General features: G+C 40.6%; 4 protein-coding genes and 2 non-coding genes across 6 annotated transcripts; 3 read left to right on the forward strand and 3 right to left on the reverse strand.

Annotated features, from left to right (window-relative positions):
* Positions 1-2,857: 2,857 nt before the first annotated feature.
* LOC111693951 lies at positions 2,858-3,076 on the forward strand. Its single transcript, XR_002763535.1, has one exon. It is a non-coding gene; the product is annotated as a small nucleolar RNA U3 (small nucleolar RNA).
* Positions 3,077-3,646: 570 nt separating this feature from the next.
* On the forward strand, positions 3,647-8,153 carry LOC106653870 (putative ankyrin repeat protein RF_0381). Its single transcript, XM_014373469.2, has 2 exons — positions 3,647-4,180; positions 5,960-8,153. The coding sequence occupies exon 2, from the start codon at positions 6,036-6,038 to the stop codon at positions 8,151-8,153; it is 2,118 nt and encodes a 705-aa protein (XP_014228955.1). The 5' UTR covers positions 3,647-4,180; positions 5,960-6,035.
* A 336-nt stretch (positions 8,154-8,489) lies between these two features.
* On the reverse strand, positions 8,490-19,504 carry LOC106657804. Its single transcript, XM_014379484.2, has 4 exons — positions 19,344-19,504; positions 12,574-12,637; positions 9,427-9,582; positions 8,490-9,340 (listed from the first exon to the last, which is right to left on the reverse strand). The coding sequence occupies exons 2-4, from the start codon at positions 12,616-12,618 to the stop codon at positions 9,170-9,172; spliced, it is 372 nt and encodes a 123-aa protein (XP_014234970.1). The 5' UTR covers positions 12,619-12,637; positions 19,344-19,504; the 3' UTR covers positions 8,490-9,169.
* LOC111693950 lies at positions 11,507-11,725 on the reverse strand. Its single transcript, XR_002763534.1, has one exon. It is a non-coding gene; the product is annotated as a small nucleolar RNA U3 (small nucleolar RNA).
* A 774-nt stretch (positions 19,505-20,278) lies between the features above and the next one.
* LOC106654456 (60S ribosomal protein L10) lies at positions 20,279-23,079 on the reverse strand. Its single transcript, XM_014374356.2, has 6 exons — positions 22,962-23,079; positions 22,810-22,895; positions 21,777-21,901; positions 21,579-21,607; positions 21,180-21,485; positions 20,279-20,667 (listed from the first exon to the last, which is right to left on the reverse strand). Exons 4-6 carry the CDS (start codon positions 21,599-21,601, stop codon positions 20,340-20,342), a joined length of 657 nt encoding a protein of 218 aa, XP_014229842.1. The 5' UTR covers positions 21,602-21,607; positions 21,777-21,901; positions 22,810-22,895; positions 22,962-23,079; the 3' UTR covers positions 20,279-20,339.
* Positions 23,080-25,211: 2,132 nt separating this feature from the next.
* Positions 25,212-26,036, forward strand: LOC106654464. Its single transcript, XM_014374380.2, has 2 exons — positions 25,212-25,311; positions 25,405-26,036. Exons 1-2 carry the CDS (start codon positions 25,261-25,263, stop codon positions 25,909-25,911), a joined length of 558 nt encoding a protein of 185 aa, XP_014229866.1. The 5' UTR covers positions 25,212-25,260; the 3' UTR covers positions 25,912-26,036.
* The last annotated feature ends 723 nt before the right edge of the window (positions 26,037-26,759 follow it).

The raw sequence follows: 26,759 nt of genomic DNA on the forward strand, positions 1-26,759 counted from the left end.
AGGAGCAAAAAATCGGTTCAAAAGATTATTTTTACAAAAAAAATTTTTTTTATAGTTGTTTTATGTAAAGATTAGGCACTTTTGCATCTCGGTATCAATAAAATCAAGCAATAATAAATAAAAATTTATAAAAATAGTTATAAAAGAAATACACAAAAAAATATAAACGAAAAATAAATACAAGCAACATGCAAACAGTTTAAAAAAAAAAGTCGGGAATATGAGGCATTGTAAAAATTGAATAAATAAAAGAACACGCACAAAATTTTTCCTTGTGAGCAAGCAAATGTGGTAAATAAAATTACGTTTTTATGTAAAAATTTTATCACTTTTATCATTTACGTAATCTTTATTAACTTTCAGAATTGTACAAAAGGTAGTCCGGCGAATTTTAAGAACTTTTTTCTGTATCGATTCAAATTCGATGGAATGTCATATTCATTTTCACACTTGTTACGTTCGTTATCTTTACCAAGTTCATGTACTATTTTTTGGTGTTTGATTAAATTGGATCGATGACCACATTTCTTCTCACACTGGTCACGTGCATAATCTTTGCGACATTCATGGACTAAGTTTTGGTGTCTGACCAAACTTCTTTTCGCAATTATTTCATGCAAAATCTTTCAGAATTTCGTGAATTATCCTTTGGTGCCTTAACAAATCTGCTTCCTCAACACTCCTCAACAACTATTTCCTCTCGCACTTGTGGCATGGGTAATCTTAACGTCCTTTGTGCATTTTCTTTTGGTGTTGAATCAAATTTGATTTTATTCCAAATTTCTTCTCGCACTTGTCGCATGCATAATCTTTCCGACCTTCATGTACCGTCTTTCGGTGGGTGAGCAAACTTCCTTTTTGTTTAAATTTCTTCTCGCAAATATCGCATGTGTAATCTTGGCGTCCTTCGTGTATCGTCTTTTGGTGGGTGAGCAGATGCTGTTTAAGCCCAAACTGATTTTCGCATTTGTCGCATGCGAACTCTTTCCGACCTTCATGGACGGTTTTTTGGTGTCGGACCAAATCTCCTTTTAGTCCAAACTTCTTTTCGCAATTATTGCATGCAAAATCTTTCCGTCCTTCGTGAATTATCTTTTGATGCCTTAACAACTCTGATTTACTTACGCAATTGTACTCGCAATAGTCGCATGCGTAATCTTTACGACTTTCGTGCACCATCTTTTGGTGGGTGACCAAATTTGATTTTTGTGAAAATTTCTTCTCGCACTTGTCGCATGCATAATCTTTGCGACCTTCATGAACTGTTGTTATGTGTCTGTTCAAAGCACTTTGATCCCCAAATTTCTTATCGCATTTGTCGCATGTGTAGTCTTTGCGACCTTCGTGGACAGCTCTTTGGTGTTTGTACAAATGCTGTTTTTGTCCGAATTTCTTCTCGCATTTGTCGCATTTGTAGTCTTTTCGACCTTCATGAACTGTCTTTTGGTGGAAAAGTAAATGCGATTTTTGTACAAATTTCTTTCCACACTCGTCACATAAGTAATCTTTCAGGACTCTGACTGCAAAATCTTTGTGACTATCGTGAACTGCTTTTATGTGCAGGAGTAAACTCTGTTTATTTCCAAATCTCTTGGCGCACCTTTCGCATAAGTAATCTTTGAAAACTTCATGGAATATTTTTTTATGCTTAAGTAAAGTAGATTTGTTTTCAAATTTCCTCTCGCACTTATTGCATGAGTAATCTTTGCGATCTTTGTGTACCAATTTTTGGTGCGTAAATAAACTAGATTTTTTCACAAATTTTTTTTTGCACTTGTCACATTTTAAATCTTCGCGGCGTTTGTGTACTGATATTTGGTGCCTACTCAAATGACTTCGGAACTCGAATTTCTTTTCGCACTTGTCGCAAGCATAATTTTTCTGAGCATTGTGAACGTGTCTTTTTTCGTCTGGAATAACAATGTCGTGTTTACTCAATTTATGTTTGGATACAACTTCCTCGGATTTCTCCTCACTTTTATTCATTTTGGTGCCCAAATTAAACGATGGATCCTTTCATTTATTCCAGGAAAACTAAATAAGTGAAATTGATCTTTTACTTCTATGACTTATTCAATTGGGAAAGACAACATTCAAACTAATTTATTCTTGCTATAAACATAATTAGTGTGTCGAGGTATTATATCAAAATCGTTCATAATAATATTGATTACAATTGAATTATCAATTTATCTGTTTATGTACATTGTCAATACTATATTTGAATCAGTTTGAAATACCAACTTGTCAACGATTTATTCGGAGATTTTTTCGCCTTACAAAATTGAGTACTTCAAAAAAAATTCCTTGCTATATTGAATCAATTTATTCCTATACAATATGAATTATATATTATAATACAAAATTGTTATATTCATTCCGAAATATGTTTTCATTTCGATTAAACATTTGATTTTCTCTTCTGAAGGTCAGATTTAAAATTTTCTTTTTGTAAGAAATTAGTGATTTTCTATTTGTATGAATATATATCTTATGATTAGGAGGAAGCTTTTTGTCAGTGAATTGGAATTGTTTATTTTTCTTTTATCAACTATTCCGCCAATAATTGTTTAAATTGAATGTTCTTGAGTAAATGTATGTGCAAACGATTTACTTATATTAGAATTGATGAGCGAACTAAGCCCGCCACTATGCGCGATGTATATATTCAGTGATACAGCACATCCATTAAAAGACATTGATCGACTTGCGCATTAGTGTCAAAAATCTACGCGACTCCCGTGTGCTCGATAGTTCACGATCTCAACGCTAGATGACTTCGATCAATTTTTTACGAGCCCACAAGCGAGTAATCAAAAAAAGAGTACAAGTAGCGGAGGCGTTCGAGCGTCTAGACAAGATCATACTTCACAGGATCATTTCTGTAGTGTATCTTCACAGACTCTCTACCCAAAGTAGGAGTCGATGCAGCCACGAGGATGAGACGTGGCTGCCCATTCTGAGCGTGAGGCTGGCGGCCTCGAGTCTCCCATTGCGGAGACTCGGCCTGCCGACGATGATCGTTCACCTTCGGGTTTCACACCCGAAGGGATGGATGGGTAGCTGTCTGAGTGGTATTGTATTTTATTAAAACCAAAAAAAATTACGGACAGAAATCCGCATCTACGGTAAAGATGAATGGAAATTTTTTGTATGCGCCATGTCTTTTGCTTTTGTATGAATGGTCGCTGCCATACGCATTCTCTGCATTTACACTAAAATCTTTAATTTCGAGACTGCTTTACAAAGCCGACCTTTTCGAGTACCGTCGTAACCAAATCCATGCAAGGATTGTCTAAATAATTCGGTATAATACAGCGTTAATATTTTCATGACAAGTAAAAAAGAAAACATTTTTTTAGTGCCTTCGGTATCGGATCACCGCACGTAGAAATGTTTAAAAACTCAATCAATATCATTTTGAACCCACTGGAACTCTTCCATGACAAGTTGTTATCTGTTTATTTTTTCAAATTAGTTTACGAGTATTGTTTCTAAAAATTTCGTAAGCATTAGATGAGCGTAGCATAAATAAATAAATAAAAAAAAATACGTTAAAACAACCCGTATATACTTTTCATAAACACTAATAATATCTAGCAGGTGAAGGGTGAGTTTGATGCAATCATAATCGACAGGTATAATATATGCATAAGCTTTGGCGCTGCGCTGTCTAGTGGCTATGCGATCTTAATCAAGCTCTCTCATGTATACACGCGCGGCGAGCTTTGACGACAACGACGACGACGACGACGACACGCACGTCGACGTGTGGCATGTGTATACGCACCACCTGCGCGTGTACTAACGCGTTGAAAAAAAGTTTATTTTATACTTTTATAATCGGCATGTGCGCAGTGCGTAGGCAGACAGGCCGAGGCAGAGACGGTCAGGCGCGCTTTTCTCTTTTCTTTCTTTTCGCGCTCGTGCGTACCGATCGGAACCGACCCGCGCGCGCCCGTTTTCTCCGTCTCGCAGTGTTTCGTGAGTGTGCGCGAATGTGTATAACGTGTAAAGTGCGCGCGTAGCAAACCATGCACACACTGACTTGAAGACGCATTATCAAAGCTCGTTATCTACTCTCTATTTTTTTTTTTTTACTTTTTACCAACACACACGCAGTGCAGCGCAGGCGAATCGCATAGACATCGTGGTCGTCGTCCAGCAAGGCGTTACTTGTGTAAGCCTGAGTACATGAACGATATAAAATTTTTATTCTTTTTCTTTTTAACTTTTTTTTTTTTTGATTTCTCGACCTTGTGTATCACTCCCCCCTGCGTGAATAGTCGCGCACGCATCACCTTGTCCGTGTGTTTATTTTATACGTCGCACGCTTTATATATAGTCGAATAGATATTTGTCAATAACGTCGTCGCTGTCGGCCGTTGCGCTATTTAAGCCAAGACGACGATCCGTCTTGTATATGCGTGCCTGCGTGCGTGGCCTTTTCCCGCTCGTTTCTCTGTATACCATGCACCGTTGAACTAACCACCGGACCCGTATTACTCGTCTACGTAAATGATCGCACTCTTATACGTCGGCGTTTTTTTTTTTTAACGAGCGGAGCACGCGAAACGTATGGAAGAAGCAAAAAAAAACAGTCATTGTGTAACCAGCCGATTTTCTTCGCGTTGTTACACCCGAGCCAAGAACATCGAGGCGTATCGTAATATTCGTGCAGCCAGATTCAGTTTTTTATATTTTTATAAAAAAAAAAAATATTTCGCGAAGACGGTTTCGGCTCGTCGATACAAGATACAAACGGATATAGCTTCGAAATCGATATAATGCAACGCGCGCACGGCCACATCCATCGATCGAATCCCGCGTCTATTTTTGCACATAGTACTATATCGTTTTATCAATTATATACTCGCACACGCGCGCGCTCACTGCGAAACGAAAAATATATATTCGACGATATAATAATAATTATACGGTACACCTGCTATGCATTGAAAAATAAGCCTATAAACATAATATCTCCGAACGCTTAGTCGTACTTATCGAGACTATGCACGATATATCTATTTGCTATTATGTACACGAGCCGACGTCGCTCATGCTGCTCTGTATCGTATCGCTTGACCCGAATCCTTGCGAATTAAAAAAAAAAAAAAAAAAAAATACACGTGTACACGCGGTATAATCGGCTGGTCGAGCCGATTTATCGGTATATACCTAACTTTATATACACACAACAGGTTGCACTGTATACTTTTTGCGCAGCGTGGAATTCGCGGTTCCGCGATCACATCGCCGCTCGTGCAATGGTCTCGTATACATACTCGTATAAGCGCAATCGGCGCATTGTTACAACATGTCTCGTTGTGCGCGCACGTAGTACAAAATCGATCGGTGGCTAGAAACAAAGCTCGTTATATATTATGTGGACACGCGTGTACGTTGCGACCACAGAGTTCGATAGAATACGATACGCACCGATTGATGTCTACAGTCTATAAACTTGTTTTTTGTTTACAATATGAAATGCGCTCGCATGAAATTATACAAACTAACACGATTAAACGTCAGTTTATATTTCTTCATTGTGCTCTTTGAGGATGCATTTCTCTGCTATGCCAATGTCTTGTTTGTTTTTAGCGTAGTCGGACCAATCAATGACCGGGTACCAGTGAATGACCATTTTGGAAAATATCATATGAAAAACAATTAAAAATATATTTTTATGTACGTTATTCAATTCTTTAGTGAACGATGCATCTTGTTTTCCATGTTCGATCATAATTTAACAAGGAAAAAAATCCAAACGTGGTCATTTTACTGGTCGAAAGCAGTCAATCACTGGTATAAGTATCCTATTATTACTTTCTTGTTCATTCATCGACGTCAAGTCAAAAAGTCTCGTCAACTTTTGTACAACTGTGTCCAGTCCAATCTATATGGTCATCGTTAATTCTCGCTTGCAATCACGTCTGCCTCAAAATTATTTTTGCAGCTTCTCACGCTTCTGCTGTATAACAAAACTCAGCCTTCGCACACGCACACGCATGCATTGAATCACCACCGCGATCATGAACGGCAACTCGCCCCCGTCGGCCTACGGCTATCATCGTCGAATCATGCCCAGCACTCGACAACAACAACAGCAAGCCCAACAACAGCTTCGCAGCCACGAGTCTCACTACGAGGCGCTCAAGGACGCCTGCCTCCATCGCGATCGCGGCACCATCACCTGGCTCCTCAAGGAGGGCTGCCGCGTCAACGACAAGGAGCTCGACCGAGTCTCCGACAGTCCCCTCCACGTCGCGGTCTTCAATCAGGACCTCGAGCTCGTCCGCCTCCTCCTGAACTTCGGCGCCGACGTCAACGCCACCAACTTCCAGAAGCAGACGCCCGTCCATCTGGCCTTCGAGATGCGCAACCAGGAGATGGTCGATCTCCTCCTGGCGCGCTGTCGCGACGGTCGCTGCAACCCCTTCACCGGCTACGGCCTCTCGCACTTTCACATCGCCTGCGTGCGCAACAATTGGCGCGTGGCTCACGCCTATCTCGAGAACGGCGTCAACGCCAACACCTTCCTCGAGAAGAGCTTCTACGGCCGCGACTACGTGTTCTATCGGCCGCTGCATCTGGCCTGCAAGTACGAGAATCTCGAGGTCGCGGAGCTGCTGCTCAAGTACGGCGCCAACGTCAACGCGCGCGATCGTTTTCAGCGCGTGCCGCTGCACATGGCCTGTCGCTTCAATTCGCGCAGGCTCTGCGACGCGGTGCGCGAGGCCGAGATCGAGAGCCCCCAGGACGTGTTGCGACTGGTGAAGCAGGAGTACGGCCAGGTCGACATAGTCCGGCTGCTGCTGCGTTTTCACGCGGACGTCGAGGCGCTGGACGTCAACGACACGCCACCCCTGTTTCACGTGTTCAAGTGCGATATGCGATTGCTCAGGGGCATAGTGGCTACGAGGGTCGCGAGCTACAACGAGGACTTTTGGCGCGAGGTGCAGGCGGTGTTCCGCGACATACAGAGGGAAAAATTCTTCTGCCTCATCAACGCCGATGCCAACGTCGGGTACGCCACGGCCAGCGGCAAGGACACGCTGCTGCATCTGCTGATCGACGGCAGGCGCCTCTTCAATCATCATCATCAGAGCGGCAGCAGCAATAAAAACAACAAAATCAACGGCTGCAACAACAATAATTACTCGTCGAGAGAGCGGGACCTGCCCGACGAGGAGAAAGCCGAGCTCGTCGACACTCTGCTCAAGTACGGCGCCGACAAGGACGCGCGAAACTCCGCCGGTCTCAGCGCCCTGCAGATGGCCGTGTCCGCCTATCTGCGCCACACCGTGAAGATGCTGCTGGATCACGGCGCCAACGTCGCGGGGGTCTGCTTCTTTCACTATCGCATGCCGAAGCGCGACCCGAGCGGCAACTTCGACGTGCGCGAGATGGAGGCGTTCCTCGACATCATCGCCCTGATGCTGGCCAGAAAATCGGAGCTCGGGGCGAATCGCAGCAACGAGCTGCTGATGCTGCGTTACATGGCCGTGGAGTCGAGCATCAGGCACATCGAGAACTGCAGCCTGAGCGAGTTGAGGCATCTGCTGGATTTCGGCGACGTGAACGCGATGAACGTGGCGTTCTATCTGAGCGAGCGATCGGTGTTGAGCAATCGCGAGAAGATCGGCCTGATGCTCGAGCACATCAGGAAACTGGAGGTGGCGGGTTTGCACGTCGAGGCGGGCGTCAAGCGACAGTTCCTCGAGTGCGAGGCCATCATCGACGCGCGCAAGAGCAGCGGCGGCGGCGAGAACGCCGCCGAGGAACGATCCTTCACGGAGCGCTGCCGCCTCGAGGTGGCCAAACTCAAGCTACGCATGATCGATCGCTACGCCTCGTTCTACGATCTGCTCTTTCTCAACGTCAACGAGGTCGCCGTCCGAATAAAGAACGAGCGATTTCGCGCGGCGATACGCGACAACTGTCGCGCCGACTTCGTCCTCTACAACGCCATGATCATCAAGCAGTTCGTCAAGGGCCTGATCAGGTCGATACTGCTCGAGGCTACGAAGCAGCAGCTGAGCTACGTGTACGACGTCACCCTGCCCGATCCCTGCTCCGAGAGGATAATCCGACATCTGAGTAACGAGGATCTCTGCAATTTGGCGCTGGCTTTCGAGAGATGCTTTTAATTTTTTTCTTGTTTTTTTGCTTTCGCTCGATATGTATATAACGATATAAAAATATACTTTTTACGGATATTTACGTGGAGATGGATTTCTTTATAAATTTGTGTATTCGTGCGTGTCTGGCATTTCCCTGTTGATTCGCACGAGGAGAGCTACGATACTAATAATTAACGAAAAATTCAATTTTAAACGAATTATTTATTTCGAAATACATTGAATCGCAAAAAAAAACAACAACGAGTAATGCGTAGTTTCGAAGCTTTTAAAATTTCTTTACTGAAACATATAAAAAAAACAGTGTTCGGTCGTATAAATAATTTAATTTATATCAGCTTTGTGTGATAAAACGGAGAATTGTAAAAAAAAATAATAACATTAAATATCTCTGGCCTTGAGCGAGACACGAAAGCGTAAGTTAGCCAAATTTTCGTAAATTTTCTTACTGCTGTATACTAAAAAAAAAATACAATATTGTATATAATACGATTACGCTCTTATTAGTTAAAATCTATACATATTCAGGCAACAATGATAAAATATGGCTTTTAAAATCGCGCAATATACATGTAATATAACGTATATTGAATTGTTGTTGTTGTTGCGATAGATTTTGATATTGTTTAACAGCGATATCGTTATACGCTCATTCACTCACGTAGATTTTCACATTTGATTGCGTATAATAATTTTTTCTTGTTTTTTGTACTCAATTTATATATACGATAACGTTCATACGTATTTTTTAAATACAACGTCGTTTTTTTCGCATGCGCTTAATCGACTTGAAAAAAAAAAGAGAAAGTAATCGATCTTTTCTCCAAACGTACTCAGCAGCATGGAACAATATGCGACGGGCATATATCATACATACTAATCGTATCAATTTAATAATTAATCATTACATAGACAGTGAGGAGTTATACATAAAAATACGAATATATAATTTATATCGTTTACATATATATCTCTCGGTATAGAGTATTTTTTTTCTCTCTTTTTTATTTTTTGTTCATTTCAATTTAGTTCTCTCCTCTGAAGGTGAGTATGGCGTCGATGAAGAAGATGATACCCTCGATGATGGCGATCGAGCCCTTGGCCGTGCTCTTGTCGTTCCTCGCGTAGTCGTGGTCGATGATCAGCGAGCCCGAGGCGATGAACAGGGCGCATCCGACCAGACTGAAGAAGAGATCCTGTAGAACGAGGGAAAATTTTAATAAATATAATTTAGAGAAAGAAAAATTATTCGGAAGGTTTATACATGAGAAAAAAAACTTACAACTCGTCGGTTGACGGGCGTGCCCATGACGGCGCCGGCGAACAGGCCGACGAGAATGATGAGGTAGCCGCAGAACGTGCCGGTGACGAGCATGGCATCGTTCAAGGTGCCGATGTACGAGTGGTAATGCAGCCCGATGAGGACGCACACGAGGATCTGGAAAAAAAAAATTTTTTTTTAGAAAATCATCGTTTATGGTTCGTTAATTTTTTTTCAAATATTTTCGAAATCGAACACGTATCTACGCGTGGATTTTGAAATTTCACTCACGCGCGCATACGGTAGGCAGTCGTATTAGCAGGAGTGCAAAGTGGGTCAATGAAATTAAGGCGCATCGCTCGTTCGTATGACTAAGCGACGACGAAGAGAGCTGTAGTCGCGCCTTCTCCCCCGAAGAAATATGGATCGTGTTGGTATTTTCCTCCGTCTGCCGCCACCGATTCGCCACGCGGAATTTCTCATTTTCTCGTTCTCACGTACGTGTATGTCAAAATCGTTGATAATTTAACTTCGGGTGTAAAAAAAAATCACCGCAGACAGTGGAAACGCAGATCGACTATACTGACGCGATCGTCGAGGAATGTTTTTGCCTCTGAGTCTCGCGGTGCGACGATCTATATATTTATGTATCGTAATTAAATACTTTGTCCTCGCGTCTAACGTTCCTGTATGAATTATTAAACAATACGTTTGATAGTTGCGGTGTATGTACATAATATTAACGATATTATTATACGCAGCACACCTCGCGACGAAAGAATGAAAAGTTAAGTGCCGGTGAGCATTACAATCTTTTTCTCCTCTCTCTTTTTTCATTTATAATTATCAATTGTTTATTCCGAGCGTGCGTTTCGCTAAGGGGAAAATCCCTGAATTTTCTCTCTTACGCATCGCGCGTCGTTTGAAAAATGACGATAGCTAAATCGAGCAGACCATATTGTTCAGACCTCGAGCTCGTTTTTTTTTTTTATTATTATTGAGCGTAAAAATTCTGTTTTGGAACACGACCTTGAAAAATCATCGCGGTCCAAGATGCAACGTACAACAAAAAAACAAAACATGAAAAAAATGAGAAGAGAATCATTCGAGCAGTCGTGGGTGCGACGTATCGCTTACATCTTAGTATGTACACACGCGGAAGGATACGGCAACGACGATCATAATAATGGTACGTATCTACGACTCGCGGATATGTCGGATGTGTAAAACAACTCCACGACACAAGGTAGAGGTCGGGGTTATTTCGTAGACGTAAAAACAGCTCGTATGATAGGAGCAAATTGTTGCATAATTTTTCATGTAGACGCGTTTATTGTACAGTGCGTATTCCCAAATAGCAAAACAACAATGCGAACGGATTGTTGCAACATGCCTACTCCTGTTTTTATGTATTATTTTTTTTGTTTCTGTTAATCGCTGGAGCGAAGGATTTTCTGTGGGTTACATTTTCGACGATTGAATTGTCTCGACAATGTTGAAGGCTGGAGTGTTTTAACAATGGGTCGAAACATAATTATACGAATTGAGTGTGAAACTTTAATGAAATTCCGTAAATTAAAAACTTATTATCCAAACAAATGAAATGGTTTAATTATAAAGAAATTAAAATTGAAAACAAAATATGAAAAATTTCAAATAAATATTCAATCATTAATCAAACGGCTGTACAATAATGGTCATTTGAGTATTCAATAAAATGTTATATCGAAACTTAGTTGAGACCTTTTTTTTTTTATGAGGTATTATTCATCACTTTCCATAATGTTAGTGTCCTTCAAAAAAGTTCTAAAAGAAGAGAATTAACTTTTAAATTGATTTTATCATCAAAAATTAAAACATCATTAATTATCATTTTTAGTGTGTCGACAGACGATGAGTGTACACCAGTTCGTTTAGTTCGGCTTTGTAAGTCAGACATGCCTCAAACGTAAAAATTTTGTGTGAACGCTATGAATGCTCATGGAAGCGGCCACTCATACAAAAGTCGAAGGCGTGGCGCATACAAAGAATATTCATTCATCTTTGCCGTAGATACGGATTTCTATCCATAATTTTTTGTTTGGTTTGAATAATATACAGTACCACTCAGACAGCTACCCATCCATCCCTTCGGGTATGAAACCCGAAGGTGAACGATCATCGTCGGCAGGCCGAGTCTCCGCAATGGGAGACTCGAGGCCGCCAGCCTCACGCTCAGAATGGGCAGCCATGTCTCATCCTCGTGGCTGCATCGACTCCTACTTTGGGTAGAGAGTCTGTGAAGATACACTACAGAAATGATCCTGTGAAGTATGATCTTGTCTTGTAGCTCGAACGCCTCCGCTACTTGTACTCTTTTTTTGATTACTCGCTTGTGGGCTCGTAAAAAATCGATCGAAGCCATCTAGCGTTGAGATCGAAACTACGTGAGCCCGTGCGTAGGCATGCGTGCGCAGCAGTGAATCGAGAGCGCCACGAATTACGAATTGGTCGATGTACGCCTTATTTTTTTGTTTCGAGTTTTTTCTTCTCTCATTTTTTCCATCTTCGTCTCTTTCATGGAAACTCGGAAGACAAACATGTTATTTTAGACGGCTCAGTGTATAAACATCGTGCCGATCCAATGACAGATAGATTACGATACTGCACCACTATTTGTATTTCCGTGGCAATACACATATATCCCAATCGTTAAACAGCTCTCGCATTATTACTAATCGCCGGATAACATAAAGTATAATAATAGACTCGTAAAAGCAGAAGGGGGGACAATAGATTACCGAGATGCATATTAGACTCGCGATTATACATCTGACACAGTTCGATGGATTTAATCGATGATGATAAAATCGATTTTTTGTTCGGCCGTGATTCACACGCTTTGGAATTGCGCTCGAGCTCGCCGCACCGGTGTGTGTGTGTGATGTCACGACTTCGAATATAGTATAATAGGAATTCGCGCGCGCCTGACGAGTGCGTTATTTTTTTTTTCTTTCTTTTTTTCTTTACTTCGGATGGCACTATATTGAATCATCGTCCGGGGCTCTCTTCGCTGAACACGATGTTGGAATCTCGTTATCGGCGGTGCGTGCCGACACGACGCTCGACAAATATCGATTGATTTTTTTTTTAAATAATGTTATAAAATTGTTATTATCGTATACTTACGAGCTCCAAGAGCTTGATGAGCGTGAGCCTGGATACGTTTGCCATTTTCGCCAGTTTTGCGGTTCTGAAAACATATAACGGAAAAAACAACAATGAGTCGAGTCGTAATAATGAGGTCGCTTTTATTATATTTATTATGACAATGGTTAATGGACATCGAAGCGTATATAGAAATATTACGTGACATTTTTCACATTTAAGATCTTTACGATTTCGTTAAAAAGACATTTACAGCAATATAAGTTCGCTTCTCGGGATCTTTGTACACGATCGTACATTCGAATGTACCCTCGAACCTTGATCCGACGAATCGTGCGTGCGTGCGAGTGTGCCTTATGTTCGACTTCTACAAAGAGATTCAGTTCATGGATTTTTTTTTGTGAAACACATAAAGATATCCAAAATTAGTCTCAACCTCGATCGATGGAGATTTTTCTCTCACGATGCAAGACGACGCGTTACAAAAAATAATAAATAAATAAAAATGTCATTAGGCCGTAAAAATACGTCGTCGTCGACGCCGAGCTTTCTTGTAAATTATATATAAGTAAAGTACGCGCAAAGTTTCACATGCTCATGATTTATTCGCATCTCGCCGTAATAGCAGTACGTCAAATTCGTATGAATGGTAAAAATATTATACACATGATCGTACGATATAGTAATTTAAAAAACGGGCTACATATAACGTATGTAAAGTTTTCTATTTATATAAAAAATTCAAATCTCCACCCCCGTTTATAATAATAATAATAATAATAATAATAATAATAATTCGACTCGAACAAAGAAAAGCCATAATATACGACGATTATGATGATTATGATGATACGCGGTCATTGAAATGTCTTCGTGTCGGTCGCGATAAACCTCGTTTCTTTTTTTTTTTTTTTTTTTCAACGCTCGACCCCGTGTACATGTTCAATACACACAAGCTGTGCAAACGTGTATAGAACGCACACGGGTCATTGCGACGGTGGCGGCGGCGGCCGACACGCGAAAAAAAAAAGAACGAGGAGAAAACAAAGAAGAAAATAAACGAAGCTTTTTTTTCTTACTCGGGTTAGCCTAATATAGACGGCGGCGTGTATCGAGAGGGTGCGGTGCAGTTATATACGCACACACTTTGTAACGATATCGGTCGTTGTGTGTAAAGCTCGCGAGAGCTTGACACATTTACTACTGCAGGCCGAGTGTGTGTGTATAAGAGCGCAAAAAAAGCTCTCGAAACCGCGTATAAATAAATTTTAATTTACGGTCGGGCTGTACAATGGTCAATACGATAAATTATATAAGTACGTGTTGCAAGAGATTGACAAAAAAATGTATATAGCGTGTAGTACTGCGCGACGATCGAAGTGCGGCGCGAAGTAGGCTCGCGAGCTTCTTTTTTTGCTCTCTCTCTCTCTGGGTTAAAGTGGGTTAGCACCATGAAGTCTATACATTGGCGCCACGAGAACTCGCACACACACACACATATTTACACATGAGTCGAGCTTGCGGCTATAGGTTTTAAAATACACACATGCCCGCACGCACCTTTTGCTATACATATTGCGAGCTTTCGCCGCACAAATACGTAAACCTCTAATATTCCCATGTAAATAAAAAAGCTCGTGTAACTACGCTAAAAGCTCGCATACTTCCCGCTTACCTAGAAGCGTAAATATCCGACAAATTCCCGTATATATTTAAGATAATAATTACTCAAGCAAACGATGAGATGATGATTTATGTATACACTACGAGAAACACATATGGCATAATGGGACATATGAGCTATTGTACGTAATGATTCACGACCAGACTCGAGAGTAGCCACATTACATATAGATAAGCGATTTCTGCGTTTGTTTGTGCGTGTGTGTGTGTCTATATACGTTACATACATTACGGCACGTGCGATGGAGCTTCGTGTGTTTCCCATATTTCCCGATATATATTCGCTTTATAAACGACCGCTACGAGGATACACCAAGTGATATAGGTATATGTATGGTATATGTAGGGTTTACACCAAAATTATCTGTGTGGATGAATAACAAATGAGAAAAAAATTTTTAATTAGTCGTGTCGAGTATTGATAAATTCATAATGCGTATGTATTAGAATTTTTATGACGGATTCAACTATAATTTTTATTTACGACATGTACGTCTACTCGTACGCCGAGAGAACCAACGGGCAATGAAAATAAAAACAGAAAAATACACGCTTTAGAGCCTTGAATTTATAATCAATTCCGCTCGCCGCGTTGGGGATCTTGATGTTTCTGCATCGCCGACGTCGTGCAAATTGCATCTATTTCTTTTTTTTTCAAACTCTGCCACGCGCGCGCTGACATTCGTCGGATTCTCGGCCGCCGATCAAAAACAAGCCAACGCCGAGAGATAAGAAATTGAATTTTCGCCGCGCTCGCGCTGCCGTTTTGCTGCTGCGGTGATTTCGATAACGCACGCGGCTCTCCCGAGTCCCGGCTGATATACGTTTACGCCCAAACGAGAGGAAGGAACGAAGCAGAAAAAAAAGGAGAGAAAGAAAAAATCGTTTTTTGTGGCACGTGCGCGAAAGAATTTATAGATTTATCATAAAATTTAGCAGAACGAGGTCGCGAGCTTATATTATAGCCAACGGATGCTAATAATTCGAAATGTCTAAAGATCCCGCCGCGTGTTTATCGCGTAAACATTACTTTCTTTTTTTTCTCTCTCTCTCTCTCTCTCTCTTACGCGCGCATCCTTGACCGATCGTTAAAGAAAAATCGCCGTTAAGGCGAGCTTTAACGATCGCGTGAAAATTTACATGTAGGACACGCTAATCTACACATCGACCCCGAGATAAACAACCCTTTTTTCCCATTACCGCACGCTAATCTATAAAACACGGCCACGCGTGTGAGAGAGAGAGAGAAAAAACCCTTAACGTCGTCCTTGACGTACGTTACAATTCTTTGTTATCGGACGGGCTTTCCACGATGAATAATCGTAGAAATGATCGATGGAAAAGCTTCGCTCGTTAGACAACGAGTCAGACGCACGCCTCGAGGTACAGCCACACGTGCGAAGAAGAAAAAATCAATTCATCGTCGTGCTTAAATTTCAGAGAAGATGTATACGAACATAAATGTTCATTAAGTACCGATTGTTACGTTATTATTACGAATAGCCTACAAATTGGATTTTGTATTATAAAGTGGCTGAAGTACTACTGCTGCTCGAGGCTGGCTGCGAAACGCCTCGCACACGTGCGCGTACTCAAAGCAGAGAAACACATTAATAGATTTACGAGGCAGTTTAAAGCTCGAGTTTAAAAGAATCCGTGCGTGGTTCAATGATCAGCGCTGGTATGTCGATCGTTCGATCGATTAACTGCCCGGTAATGTACAACGGCGCAGCGCGCAGGAGGAAAAAGGTAAACAGCTCCGAACGGCAGCAGCAGACGCGCGCGCGACCTGAAATGTTTGTAAACACTGCGCGCGTATAGGTATAGATCGTTGGCTTTTCTCTTTCTATCTATCTTTTTTTTTTATCGTTACGACCAAATGCCTCGATCATTGTCACTTGTTACATCGCGAGAATCGAAATGTATTTTCGCGTTGTGTCGCGCGAGGTCGTGTGCACATTTTTGATTCATCGTAATCGCGTTGTCGCACTCGCGCGCGCATATTAATGAGCAACAAATGGTTCTATTTTCAATCGAGACGAGTATATGATTCACCGAGAGCAAGCCGCGAATCGGAAGTCGATCTCGAGGCAATAAACAAGAGAATCTATTATTACTAAAAAGGAGTCTCGCGAACGCGAGACTAAATATTGAAGCTTTTATTTCAAAAGAACCCGATAGGGTGGGCACGTCTCTCGTTCGTTGTTTTTGTGCAACACGAGTGTACAGAGTGCAACGCCCTCGCGCGTTCAAAAGAGGGCCCTGCGCCCGTGATCTGCAGCGCACCGGAAACCGAGAAACTTTACGATCGTTTTGTATGTGGATAAAATTCGCAAAAAGTTCGTTGTATACCGTGCGAATCATGCGTACACCAATAGAGCTTGATTGTCGCGCGTGCACTCGTGTAAAATTAACGGCGCGTCGTCGGCAAATGCCAAAGTCGCAGAGGAATGACGAAATCACTGAGCGCCTCTTTAAAATACATATATAAAATCAGGTCAAGTCACTCGATTTTTTTTTCGTGGATCGTTTTTCAAGTATCTATACGTGGCTCGCGGATGAGATAATCGCTATATTGCATCGCGACGAAATCATCATCGTCGTCGTCGTCGTCATTATGTTATAATTGCAAAAGTCATGAACGCGCGGCGTCGAGTTTATAAATACACAAAACTTAAACATGCGCGTATATCATCGTTGTTGTTATTGTTGTAGGCCTTGGATCGTTGGGCGAAATGATTGATACGTCTATAATACATATACAATACTCGAACGGCGCGAGGAGCTGCGGTTATGACGCGCGTGGGCGTTCGGAGTTATTATACATAAAGCGGCAACGACAACACTACTTGTGTGTATGTGCACATCTCAAAATTGCCCATAATGTTTGAAAAACGACGAGTCACAGAGATATATCGTATTAGAGATTATATATTTAAGAAATTCGTAATCGAAGGATGCGAACGCGCCGTTAAGAAATCGTGAGAAGCGACGTTATATCGGCTCGTCCTCGCGAGATCCGCTTATATTATATATTATTGTATCATTGACACGTGTAGGATACGATTCCCCATTCAATACGTAAGATCGATGCGTGAATAAATTGATCCACCGCGTCAAAATAATAAAGCCGCGATGCGCTGTTTCCAAGCGTGAGATCACTCGTGCTTTTTTAGGATCGAACGATAAACTGCACGCAGCATACACGGCACACGATCGGAAATATCCTCGTGAGGCGCCTTTTCATGAATGAGACGTAAACAAAATGTATATTAGTTTCCGAGTATTGTCATTTTTTTTATCTCTCTCTATCTCTAATCGTTATATAGCTTACGCGTGCTTCTATTCTCTACTAAAACGAGGACGTTACAAAAAGATCAGCTTATATTAAAAATGAATTTGTTAATTTTGAGGTTTTTAAAAATTTTTTTTGTATCGATCACCAAAGTATCGCAATTATTTCCAGCTTATCTGATTGCCGATCTTAATCGCGATCGAACGAGGTTGTAACACACCCTCGACTCGTTCATAACCGATTATCGTAAAATAAGCCGTTATGGATTTCAGGGCGCGAAAGTATCGTATTTACCACTTTGATTTGTCTTTACTTCTTATATATACCGATCTCCTCACGCCCTCTTCGAAATTGTATCTTTACGAGACAAAAAAAAAAAATACATCTATAGGCGTCGTGGTACCTGGCGCTAATCAACACTCATATATAACGATCCGCCGACACGCGACTCGCACTTACACATATATTTCGCTGCGCGCTGTTTATCTATTCCGCAAACACCAAGGCGTTGTTTCCACTATTCTTAATTCGCTGCACGTAATAACTGCACACACGCGTACGTGTGCTCGCGTCTATTTTTAGATTATATATTTTTCCCTCGTTTTTTCTTTTTTTTTGTTTCGCCGATCGTTCTCGTGTTTACACGCAAATTTTTAATCCGATATAATACGCATTAAGATACGAACGTCGATTTCACTGGGTTTTATAATACGATAAAAGTTGAGCGCGCGATCGTCGAGAGGAAACGAAAGCAGCGAAGACGCGCGCCTCCACGGCCCATCGTGATGAATCGAAAGTTGCACTCGATTTGGGTCTCCGCGAGTACAAAATTTTTACGCGTACACATTATATTGCGCTTTTTCCCGAGGCACATAACGCATTCGCGATCGCGCGCGAGTGTATGTGTGTGTGTGTGCGCTTCGGTCAACCGGTTCCAAGGTAAAAATCTCATTTCTCGATCTGTTCGCTCTCACTACACTATACACATCGCGCAAAGTATGCGCTCTCTCGCGCGAACGCGGTGATCTCAGCGCGTTCCAGTTAAAGCACGGCGGCATCTCAGACTCGGCCAAGAGGCAGCAGCAGCAGGCAGAGATCGGCCGATGTAATAGCGCCGTTTTAGATCGCTCGTTTCTTTCTTTCCTTTTTTTTTCATTTTTCCCCTTCGCGCGACGCGTGTGTGTATATTTACAATGTTTGCGTCACGTTCGGCTGCGGCTGCATATTACTCGCGGCATGGTTGACGCGTTGGATCATCGTGAGAGAGAGATGAAAATAGAGGAAAAATGGATGTACAGAGAAAAGAAACAAGAACGTAAGCTGTAAATATTGAATTTACATATACGATGTTTCGAGCTCAGTTGTATTATCGTGTATCGAGCGGCAGAGATTCGATCTCGATTTACCAAAACATTACGCGGCACATGTAAACACTTTAGGGAGGGACGCCGAAATTTTTTTTACTCAGACGACCTATCACAATTGCACGACTCGAGTTTGTTCTCGTTCGAGCGAGAGAACGAGATTTCGCGCTGCATTTAATGATCGCGCAAAGATAATCGATTACGCGAATATTATTATTGCAGTTATAGTATATGTTTATACATCGGTACCGCGCCGATCGAGTTCGCGATCGCAGCAACAGGTATATTATCGCGTATCGTAATATGTATATAAAATGCGACGCCGACGCCGCAGCCGCTCCTTTTTAGCGACGCGAGACTATAAACAAATAAAATATTCGACTCCGAAATCCAAACGCCTCAAATGAGTGAAAATGTAATGATATATGCTCGGTTCAAAGTTCACTTACTTGACTTTGACTTGAAAATTCGTGAAGGAACGATCTCGAAAAGTGAGATATACAATCAACAATTGGCAGCTCTGTCGTGCGGAGAACTCGCGAGAAACTTTTAGCGGCGTCTGAATCGGCGTCTGGAGAACGACTGAGGAGTGCGGCCGATGTGTGAGCAAACAAAACATACACACACACACACGCACACAGTGAATAGCAGATATATATATAGTAGTATACGAGTCGCGAGTTGCGTATGGTTGATCGTCTCCGCTGCGGCTCGTGCCACCGCCGCCGCCGACGCCGCGTATTATTTCTTTGGTGTGTGCGAATATGTTCGCCCCACTACCATAGAGAATAATGATAATGATAACAAAGTGGTGTGCTTACGCGCTCGCATACAGGCACATCACACACCATCGGAGAGGGACCTTTTTTTATTCATTGTTACACCTTTTCTCTTTCTGGCGCGTATACCTGTATATAGATTTTGCACGCACGATGATACGAGTTGTTTTGATCGTGAGGCATGCGTTGCTCTTGCCCACCTTGCAAGAAGATTCGACATTCCTATAATTGCGAAATCGAACACTGCATGCAATACACTGAGAATACATTCTGTGATCTCATGAATTGAGTAAAATCATTCCTGCAAGATTTTTGTACATTCATCTCTCTTGGGTCAGAGAAATTGATTTACAGCGAGTAAGAGATTCAATCATGAGAATTGATTTATGCGACAAGATGATGCCTTCTGTAAGATATGTTTAAACTCAACGAGCATGTAATAGTCTTTTTAGAGTTAAAATCAATGCATCGAGTGCTTTAATAGAGAAAATTAATCAATGTGTTATTGTATTTAATCAGCATGCATGAATTATAAAGTACTTGGAATGATTATGAACTGTTTCAATAATTGATAGACAATGAAAAAAATTGAAGCAAGAACTGAGTTTTTTTAGATTTGAAATTTTGTATTAATGCAATTATACAATTTCAAATATTGATAGGTTCTTAAGCAGCCAGAGTTTCCCTGTGTTTTTTCCATGCGGCCAGAGGTCCATGTTCTGGCAAGTATTTAACATTGCACCCATCAAGGGCCAATCGTCCAGCGGCCTTGAGAGCTTCGTACTCAGCACGATTGTAACGAGTGAAACCCCACTTCTTCGAGACATAGATCTTTTGGCGACCTGGGAACTTGAACTTGGCACGACGCAGAGCTTCAATGACTGACGCCTTATGTCTGTCAGTGGATCTGACTGACATGATTGGTTGTCCAATGTGGACACGAGCAACGGTACCTTGTGGTTTACCAAAGGCACCTCTCATTCCAGTTTGAAGCCTAAATTTGATAAAAAATATTGATTAATATGGTGATGATTATTATTTGTAACATTAATAATACTAATGTTATCATTTAGAATGCCTCAGATAAGAAAATGTGAAAAATTGTATATAACATAAAATTTCTAGAAACTATAACTTTTTGATAATATAAGCTATATCAAACAGTTGCAAAGGGGCTATGTTTCAGTTTTTTTTTTATAAATCTTAAAATATAATAGATTGTTGTCAAATGGACTTAGAGTATAAGTATTATAATAAAGTATTATAATAGACTAGCATATATTTAACAGTTACAGGAGGGCTAAGTTTCACTTTTTTTTATAAACCTTAAAATATAATAGATTGTTGTCAAATGGACTAAGGGTAAAAGTATTATAATAAAGTATTATAATAGACTAGAGAATATCAAACAGTTACAAAAGGGCTGTGTTCCAGCTTTTTATAAAGCTCTATGTTATTGATTGTTGACAAATGGACTTAATAGTAAGGATTGAAAGTATTATTTACCTATCAGCTCCAGCGCACGACAACATTTTGTTGATGCGGATAACATGGAAGGGATGTACCCTCATTCTGATGTGGAACTGATCTTTACCAGAGTTCTTGACAAGGTACTTGTTGCAGCAAATACGTCCAGCTTCCAGAGCTTCCGAACTGAGCTGTTCATACTCATCTGACACTAAATGTACACATAGTGGGAAATCCTCTACGGAGGCCTTTTTCTTGCCCAAGTCGAAGATGCGGATTTTAGGGTCTGGCACACCACGACAGAAACGTGATTTCGGGTAGGGCTTGTTTTTGCAGTAGCGATAACTGGAAAGAGCAATTGATAAGATTTAGCGAAATTGATAACACTTTTTAGTTAGGTTTCATAATCATAAGGATAGTAATATTGAAAATACACACCATCTTGCTGGTCGTCGACCCATCTTGATCTGTAAATATAAACAAACGCGTTTTAGTATAAATTTGCTAAGTATAGAAAAATAATAACACCGGCCAACTATCACTAGGTGTTATAGAGTTCACGCGACAACAGTATTTGTTTAATTACGGCGATTATTTATAACTTAATTGAATAAAAAGTTAACACATGTTACTCACCGACTAGCGTGGACAGTTTCGCACGCAAGAAGAAAGAGAGTTAACCTCACAGTGAGTTGCCGCCTGCCTACACGTGCGGCTGCTATAACCCGTCGATAAAGAAGAGTAAGCACAATATTTGAAAACTATAATTTGATAAATAAAAAACATAACATAAATTTGATAATCATTAAACATATGTATTTTAACAATGAGATGGATATAAAAATAAACAAAAGTAAATTATTTTAAAAAATACAAGGGAGTACAACATTTTTAATTATTAAATTACGAACTCGTAAGTTTATATAATTAACGCATGAGCATAATACGAATGAAATATTTTATTTTCATTACAATATACTTAAAATTATTAATTTCTGCAAAAATTATCATACATTTACACGACGTGTCCAAGTTATCATACAGATTTTGTCCGGTCAACGAATCCAAACATAAAACAGTACGAAAAATCTTTAATATTGACTAATCAAACATATATTCAAAGAAGTGTAATTTCGCAGGCTTCCGTCATCGTTATAAAGCTAGCTTAAAAAAATCTGACGTTTGAATGTATGCCAGAATGACGGCAAGTGTATTGTAGATCGGTTAGTAGCATGACGCGATGATGTCATTTCACGTTTTTGTAATGATAGCCGGTACTACAATATTAATCATCATTGATGAGCATCATATCCTATTTTCACTATTTTTTAATTAAAAAATTCATAAAGATTCTCTCTTGATTTTACAAATTTATGGAAAAAATTTTTGAAGAATTAAATAAGGAATACATTTTGCGAGTAACATCTGCGTAATACATCATGCAAAACTTTCGAGATTAATTAGCGAAATTCACATTCCTGTGTTGTAGAGGTTCGATGCTTGAACAACAAATGACACGCTCAAACATGGGTGGAGTCGCAAATTCATCCCGATTAATCAATTGAAACTACTCGAACTCGTGCATCGCATAACGCGCAATTTTCATAAGTCATCGTAAATGTGTGCACTGATGTAAGAATCGAAATTATTTTAACTACGAGATACTTACGATTAATAAGCGATGGTTCTTTTATTGTGTACAAAATAAACAGTCCTCTCATAACTCTTGAATCGTCTTTATTTCATTTCAGAGATCTATGAGAAAAACATTCGAATATTCAGGTTGATAATAAATACATAACTATAAGTTTGATCAAATACCTTCGAGCCCTGTAAAAATAGACACATTACATTATTTGAACCACTTGAAATTCGTGGGTCATAACTTCGCCCTTCCTCGAGGCTTTTAGATATCGGTACACGTCCACGCAACAGCAGTATAAAATTACCGGCTCATCTTCGACGCTCTGCAAATAGATCAGTCGAGAATTTTCTACATCAACAAGTTAATAAATCATCGCTTTTGCAAGCCGACGTCTGACTCATTTTTACAAGTTTTGCAGTATCGTGCGTGGATAACTCTACGTACAAAGTTAAATGTGTCCGATGACGTAAGATGGCGTTAGTTGGGCGGTGAATCGCGTTTGAACGAAAAATCGCCCACATCGTTGACAACGAATTGCGATCGAATATAATGAACGCGCGGATAAGATATATTATCTATCGCGTTGAGTTATTTAAAAATAGAGTTTAGCATTTTATCTCCTTGATATATTTTTGTTCGGATAACACTGTAAAACTTGAAATGAAGCACCGAGTGGACAAAAATGATTACTTGTTGATCGTTTCGATTTCTTGATTTTTTGCGCTGGAATTAACGAGAATTCATTTGATGTCTCAGCAGATTAAATTGAATATACAACGTGAAAAGATTTGATTTTTACGTTTTTATGAAGATCGAACAATACCCAGACCGGTATAAAGTACAATATCATGCCGAACACGGAGACGATGCACATGATTAAATTGTGCACGAAAATCGGATGCTTCAACAATTGCGAATCTTCGACTGTATTGATATCGATGTACTTTTCCACGTGATACATGCAGTAAATTCCTCCTGTCAGCATCAACGTTCCACCCGCTAGATTTCCCATTAGCGCCTAAGACACACGCAAAAAAAGCAAAGTGAAAAATGTATTTTTTCTTCATTCAAAAATCTCATAAAAAAATTATTCTTACTACGATCGGTGTCCTTTCGAAAAACCTCGAGGACGACCAGACCAGAGCCAGAACAAAACTGATTCCCATGCACGCCGGGTACACGTAGAAGATAGGATTTCTCTCTTCTGGTAATTCAGCTATCGAAGCGTCTTTTTCTCGCATTTTTCTATTGATGCGATGATGCACGTGATGAAATATCTCCTCGAGAGCTCCCACTAGCTTCCAGAGAGAGAGAGAACGAGAATATACATGAAAAGTTCGGAATTTCGTTCGCATGAGTAATTTAATCGAGTACTATATCAAATCATCAAAATTGTCAAGATCCACAGGAGAAAAACACTAATGGCTTTTGGTGTTATTAATGTCATGTTTGGATTTGTTTGATATTTCTAAACAACGATTTAGAAATATCTCTCAAGTTTTAAAGGCAAGATACGTATACGTTACGTATATGGGTAAATCCACCGAATCGTCAAAAAACAGTCGTGTCAATATCGAATAACTTTTTTACTCGTGCAAGCACATAAAAAATATAAATTACCTTTGAATTATACAGCACAAATTTTATCTTTCTTGAAAAAATCAGGACGATTCTCCATGGGGCTTTTCGGATATATCAGATTTCACATGAAAAATCTCTATATTTTCAAAAATACAGTTTCTATCACAAAATAATATATTCCCGAAACGACATATTGAAAATCGTTCTGATTTTATCAGGAAAGATAAAATTGTTGTCATAGAATCTAATGATATTTAACTTTTTAGCGTGTTCGCGTGATAAAAAAAGTTACATACAACATTTACATGACTTTTTTGAATCAATGAAATATTAACGAGTTGGCGGATCCACCCGTATATGCTTACTAATTATGTATAATCGTAAAGTTATGGTTAATTTTTTAATTAAACCAATGTTACGATACATTTTACAATTTCATTGTGCGCTACTGCAGTCGAAATCATATTTTTTTAAATCTCGCAGCAATGGAATAGCATATTTTTCAGTGATGATAATAGACGCTGGAAACGTTTTTTACAACATTTTCGAGCGCCACATGCGGTAAATATTAATTTGTAATAGATTCAAAAATACGATATTTCCATCGGCTGAAATTTTTGGGAAAAATTTTACTCGAAAAATTGACGCTACAGGTAAAAGACACGTCAATCAAATTTCATTATTTTATTTTTTTTTTATAAAATTACTTTTCTAGAAAGCATCGACACGCGCAGCGCCATTAAACTAATTGACGCACGTGTACTTCGTCGCTTTACGCTCGTGACTTTGGCGTACGTAAATTTTTCGAATCACGATTTTCGCCCGATATATAGTGGCCCGACGACGGCACTCGTCGCTAATTGAGTTGAACACAGCTGCAAAATAGAAAAAAAAATGTTCTCGAAAACTTGGATTCTCTTCTTCCTGGGCACGGCTCTGCTGGTGGTACGATCATCCTTCGATTTCTCTTTTACATTTATATATTAAAATAAAAAAAAAAGGTGTCAATAATCGACGCGAAAAATTGAATTTTTACAGGCCACGGCGCACGCCAAAGTCGACGACGTCGACGAGGTCGACGACGCGCCATCCAGCCAGGAAGTTTCCCAGCCCAAGCTCTGGGCCCGCTTCAAGAACTTCGTCACCAAGAACTATCGCGTCGGCAAGGAGAGAATCGACAGCGTGCTGCAGAAGGTCAAGTCCGAGATCGGCCACTACGCCAAGCTGAGCAAGCAGCAGCTGGCCAAGCTCGTCGAGGAGGGCGGACATATCAAGCAGCTCGTCAGTCAGGTTCTGCGCGAGGAGAAGGCCAAGCTCCAGGAGAAACTATCCAAGTACAAGGCCACCGCCAAGGAGACCGGTCAGGTCTTGGCCTTCAAGTTGAAGCAGTTGGAGCAGAGAGGTGAGGCCCTCATTGCCCAGAAGATCCAGGCGGTGGAGAACCTGTGGGAGGCCTGGAAGATCGAAGCCAGAGAGGCATATGCCCAAGCCGAGCGTGACGCCGAACGAGCTCAGAAGCAGGGCAAGAAGCTCGATTTAGATTAGAGAGATGGACGAGGAGTATATGATTAATTTGTTGTGTGATTCGTTGACGATTCGACATTTTTTTCAATGTTTCAAACGTAGATACGTATAAATTTCAGAAATAAAAATTATATTTTCTACTGCTATTTACGAGTTGTTTTTTTTATCGTTCATCGCCGCGTCTCTTCAAGGTTATTAATAGTTCTAAACTAGCTCTCCCTCGTATAAATTTTTTAATAACGCAAAATAGCCATCAAAGAAAGAGAGGAAGAGAAAGGAAAAAACATTATTAACGATGATTTACCAGCTGCGCGAAATTCAAAACAGCGAAAACTATGTGGGTGCACTGGTCGTCCCTCTTAAAAGCATTCTGGGCAGCGAGCTGATCGTTGGCCAGTCGCGCGGCTTCCTGAAGGCTCAACAGCTCGAGAGCCGCTTGACGATCCTTCGTCAGTGCGAATCGCTCGTCCGGATAATTCATTTTTGGTTTTTCCGAAGATTGGATTCTGAAGTTTCAACTACATAAGATTGCGACTAACCTAACTAACGTAACGGCGGTTTTGATCTATATATTTTGTTTTTCGACGATAAATAATATGCGCCCGATTCGACAGGCGAGCAAAAACGACGGGCGTAATAACGAGCTAGACGCGCACCAGACTCGAAATTACCGCCTCTCTTGCTCTCTCCCTTGTAAATATCGGCGCGCAAACAGTACGCAATTGTAAGAGAGCATCGCGCATTATTATGTCGACGGAGAGAGGAGACTTCGTTAATTAGGCCCTGCGACGCGTTTCGACGAAGTCTCTCTCTCTCTTTCTCTTTGTGCTGCAGCATTCGCAAATCGCAAACGACAACGTTTTCACCGA

This window comes from Trichogramma pretiosum, unplaced genomic scaffold, assembly GCF_000599845.2.
Source record: "Trichogramma pretiosum strain Unisexual culture from Peru unplaced genomic scaffold, Tpre_2.0 scaffold156, whole genome shotgun sequence".
Taxonomy (NCBI): Eukaryota; Metazoa; Arthropoda; class Insecta; order Hymenoptera; family Trichogrammatidae; genus Trichogramma; species Trichogramma pretiosum.